Source organism: Alligator sinensis, unplaced genomic scaffold (genome assembly GCF_000455745.1).
Source record: "Alligator sinensis unplaced genomic scaffold, ASM45574v1 scaffold1170_2, whole genome shotgun sequence".
Lineage (NCBI taxonomy): Eukaryota > Metazoa > Chordata > Crocodylia > Alligatoridae > Alligator > Alligator sinensis.
Genome location: NW_005843180.1, coordinates 138,286 through 142,692, shown reverse-complemented (window position 1 = coordinate 142,692; position 4,407 = coordinate 138,286). Strand labels below are relative to the sequence as shown.

The following is a 4,407-nucleotide window of genomic DNA, read 5'->3' as shown; positions in this document are numbered from 1 at the left end:
GGCCCCCGCAGCCGGGGCCGCCGGGGCCACTGCCAGTGCCCGGTGCCCATCCCGCGCCAGTCGTCTTTGGAGGACGAGACAATAAAGGGATTTGTACATTGCTCCGGCTCCAGCTCCCCCGGGCAGGGCGCGAGCTGCGGGCGCCCCCCGCGCCGTGCCCAAGGGGCGGGGAGGGGGCATCTCTGCAGCAGCTCATGGGGGTCTCAGGGAAACTGAGGCACAGGGCAGCTGCGCCCACCTGCAGCCTCGAACCCGGGCTCTGGGGACTACAACACCCAGCGTGCACGGCGGCTGGGGCACAGGGCATGCTCGGAGTGGCAGTGCCACCGGCTGGCTGCCTTGGGGCGCGGAGCCCCCCGCGTTTGAGACCAGCTCCGGGCAGGACCAGCCCCAAGCCCGGGGCCCTTTTCCTGCTTCCCACAGGGCCTGGGGTTTCTACCCCCATGCACAGATGAGGCAGCAGTTGCTGGAGCCCTTCCTCACCCTCCCCAGCTTTGGGGGGTGGTACAGCTCAGGGGTCCCCCTCCCCTGCACAGAGCCCTCATGGCCCTCATGGGGAGCAGCTGGGCTGGCAGATGCCCAGGGTCAGGCAGCTGCTGTTGGCTCCCACGGGGGGAAGCCCAGGCTCCTTCCTGAAGCAGCCTGGCAGAAGGAGCCTGGGCACAGCTGGGGGATGATACCATGAGCCCGGGGACCAGGGCATGCAGCCCCCTCCACCACCACTCCGGGGAAGCCCGAAACAAGAGGCAGGGCTAGAGGTGACCAACAGGAGGGCTTAAGCCTCAAGCGCCCTCCAGCTGCAGCTGACGAGAGGAAAACTGCAAGCTCCTGCCGTGGGGTGCCCTGCATCGCACCACCCAGCATGGGATGCAGGGGATACTGGGGACAGGGCCGAGCCCAGCCTGCCCTGGGCCTCTGCTCTGTGACAAGGACCAGGACCCCAGGCAGCCAAGGGAGACTTCAGGCTGGTTACAAGCCACCAGGCCCTTGCAGGCTCCGTGGCTGGGCATGCACTGCCCCCTCCTGCAATGCTGTGGCAGGACACCCTGGGCCCCTTGCACATCAAGCCCCTGGCCAGCTGGCGCTGAACTCCCTTTATTGGAGTGCTTATCAAAAGTTACAAAAACCCATACAAAAATACTCCCACCCCAACGCTGGACAGCCCAGCAAAGACAGGAGGGAGAACACCACCCTGGGCAGGAGACAGCTTCATGCAGCCACTTCTACAAGAGCAACGCTTCTCCAACGCTGCACCCCCGACCACAGCACCGTGGCAGGGGGAAGGGGCAGCTGTGCTATCAGCGAACTGTTCTAGCAAGGACCGCTGCCCACCCAGTCCGGGGCCCCGATCTTTTCCCCTGGGAGGCTGCCCTGCGCGGTCAGACACTAGAGCAGGGTTTCTTTTCCACACTTCTGCAAGGGCAGGAGTTGCTCTTTGCAGGCCCTGCTCTGGGGGTCCCTGTAGACAGCCAAAGAGGGAGCCCCACACTGCCAGCAGCCCATCTATCCTGGCTGGTAGGGCAGACGAAATGTTGCAGGTACGGAGTGGGGCCGCTGGGGGCCTCGTGCCCTGCCCTGGTGCCGCTACGAGTCGTTGGGAAGCCCGAAGAGCTTCACGGTGCCAGCCTCCCGGCTGCTGTCGTACTTGCCATCCTTGTCGTCACATGCAAAGGCCAGCAGCGGGCGCTTGGGGTGCCAGGCCACAGTGAAGGTGGGTGACTCGCACTGCACCTCCCACAGCTTCTCCCCTGGGCGATAAAGGGCAGAGTGAGGGGAGCCAAGCCAGAGAGCCCTGCACAGGGCAACAGCGCCCTGGGACAGACCCCAAGATGCACCCCCATACCTACCCACACTCCTGCCAGTGCAGGAAGCAAGGCACCTATGCTCTCTCATAAGCCATGACACATACCAAGAGAGACAGGCATGGACAGACCCCTCTCCTATAGTCCCACCCCTGCCTGCTCCAGCCTGGGCTCCTACCCATCTCCTGCAATCCCAGTCCCCAGCCCTGCCAATCCCCTCCCCCAGTCTCCAAAGCCAGTGACTCTCAACCAGGGTGGCACAGCAATCTGGGGTGCCTTGAGATCTTTTTATGGGTGCCATGCCACGTTAGCACTGCTAGATATGCACACGCGATTCCCAAGATAAACCCAGAGATTTCAAACAGCAACCAGTGTCAAAACCATTCTGCCCTGCTCTGGTCTTTGCACCAAAAGGACTGCTCTCTTGTTTTGTCTACGGTCAAAAAGCTCAGAGCCGGCATTTTCCAAGCGGGGCCTTAAATCTATCAAGGCTGAGAACCACTGCCCTAAGCCGTGACAAGAGCCAGCCACCTCGGAGGGCCGAGGGAGCAAGAACACTCACCCGTCTCCACTTCCGCTATGTCAATGAAGTGATCCTCAGAGGCAGATGCCAGCATCTTCCCATCGTGGCTGAAGCTCAGTGTTCTCACGGGCCAGTCCAGCCTGCAGGGGAGGGGAGGGGAGGGGAGGGGATGAGATGGGGGGTGAGGGCTCTCCCACCTCTGTACTGGGAGGGCAGAGAGCAGGCACAGGGCCTGGGCACCTACCTGGAAAAGCACCTCACACACACCAGCTCGTCCACATCCCACAGGCTGACGAGAGCGTCTGCGCTTCCTGTGGCAAAGTACTTCCCCATGGGGTCAAATTTGATGCAGATGCAGTTAGAAGGATGGGCATTGATGGACTGGATGGGCTTCAGCTCTGGGTAGCTGTGCACAGATAGGGAAGACACAGCTTAAGTGAGCAGGGCCCAGACTCCAGGGCACGGGCCAGCAAGTGCTGCCCGCAGAGGGGCACCCTGGTCAGCACACAGTGAGGCCACACAGGCTCGAGCAGCCGGGGGTCAGTACCACAAGGAACCAGGCTCCCTCGCTCAGTGAGGATGCCACAGCCGCAGGGGAGGGAACCATGCAAGGACAGCGAGCCCGAGGGCTCCTGCTGAGGAGCACTAGAGGATCTACCTGTGACCGGGGAAGGTGGAAGCTGTGCCAGGGCCATACCTGAGGATGTTGATGCAGCCGTTGCCGTTGGTCAGGAAGAACATGTTGTTGTCATTGTTCCAAGAGATCTCGTTCACCTCAAACTTGAACTGCTCCTCAGCCTTGGAGCGGTGGGTCTTGGCGTCGATGAAGGTGACCACGTCGTCCTTGTTCCCCACCGCTATGGTCTGGCCGTCGGGGCTCCAGCAGATGTTGATGTTCTCCCCTGGAAGGGAGGAGAGTGCGGCAAGTCCAACCAGGAGCTAGGGCAGCGCAGGAGCCACAGCCGGCCCCAGCCTCACGCCTGCCCTACCAACTCCGAATTGCTCTCATGTGGCCAAGGCCAAGTTTACACTGCAAACCCACTACTGCTGCTTAGTGCTGCCTGGTAAGTGCGTCACGGGAAACTAGATCCAACAGAACTCTGGCCTCAGAGCAAAGCGACCACAATAAGTACTTCCGAGTGCCCGGCCCGGCCCGGCCCGGCCCTCTGCACAGCCACGGGGATGCTGGTATGTTGCTTAGCGCTTCGTGATATTTGCAAGAAAAAAAATGCATATGCAACATTTTTCCAGGGCTTAGGCACATGCACATGGATACCCTCTGTATATGCTTCAGCCATGGAAAAAAAGCTGTATCAGAAACATGAGCAGATGAGAGACTCATCTCCCGCAACGTGGATCCCTGGTGCCTACAGCCACATGAGGGCAGCAACAACGCTAAATAGTCTGCCGTTTGACTAGCGCCCATGCAGCTCAACCCGGCCCAGCCAGCCCAGCCCCGTGGAAGACCAGCACCAGACGCAGATAAACACGAGGAGAGGAGAGAAGGCCTGGAGCACTGATGGCATCTGGCCACCCCCTGGCTCAGGCAAGCCCGAGGGATGCAGATGCTGGAGCAACGTCCTGCAGAGCTTTCTGGTTCACGCTGGGCCCCGCAGAGGTGTGCTCCGACCGCTCCCCACCTTTGGTGTTCACCGTGGCGATGCACTTGGTGGTGCGGACGTCCCAGATACGGATGGTCTTGTCCCCCGACGCAGTGACAAAGAGGTCCGGGTTGCTGGGGTGCCAGCACAGCTGATCCACGCTGTCCCCATGGCCGCGGTAATTGTTCTCCTTCACCTAGAGGGGGGTGACCACGCCGGGCATCAGCCAGGCCCGCGCCGCCAAGTCAGCCACGCTCCTTCACCCTGGCGTGGCGCTGGCACTTGGCCACGTGCAACGACTGCCAACAAACGTCTCAAACACGAACCACCAGCGTCCAGCCAAGACACCCCAGCTCGTTAGAGACCCTCAGAAATCGCTGCTGACGGAGGGATGCTTAAAAAGGACCATCTCCCCCAGACTGTGGGACCCCCCCCCATCCCTGCACCAGGATCCGCCCGCACCGGACACCACCCCGCCCCC

The 4,407-nt window shown here is 61.6% G+C and overlaps 1 protein-coding gene across 1 annotated transcript in view; it reads right to left on the bottom strand.

Moving 5' to 3' along the window:
• Window positions 1–1,079: 1,079 nt before the first annotated feature.
• Window positions 1,080–4,407, bottom strand: part of THOC3 (THO complex 3) — a 3,681-nt gene continuing 353 nt past the window's right edge. The window contains exons 2-6 of the mRNA XM_006037825.1: window positions 3,966–4,122; window positions 3,023–3,227; window positions 2,570–2,731; window positions 2,365–2,465; window positions 1,080–1,748 (exon numbers count right to left, since the gene is read on the bottom strand). Coding sequence (XP_006037887.1) covers window positions 1,585–1,748; window positions 2,365–2,465; window positions 2,570–2,731; window positions 3,023–3,227; window positions 3,966–4,122 — 789 coding nt within the window. The 3' untranslated portion in view covers window positions 1,080–1,584. The remainder of the gene's footprint in view (window positions 1,749–2,364; window positions 2,466–2,569; window positions 2,732–3,022; window positions 3,228–3,965; window positions 4,123–4,407) is intronic.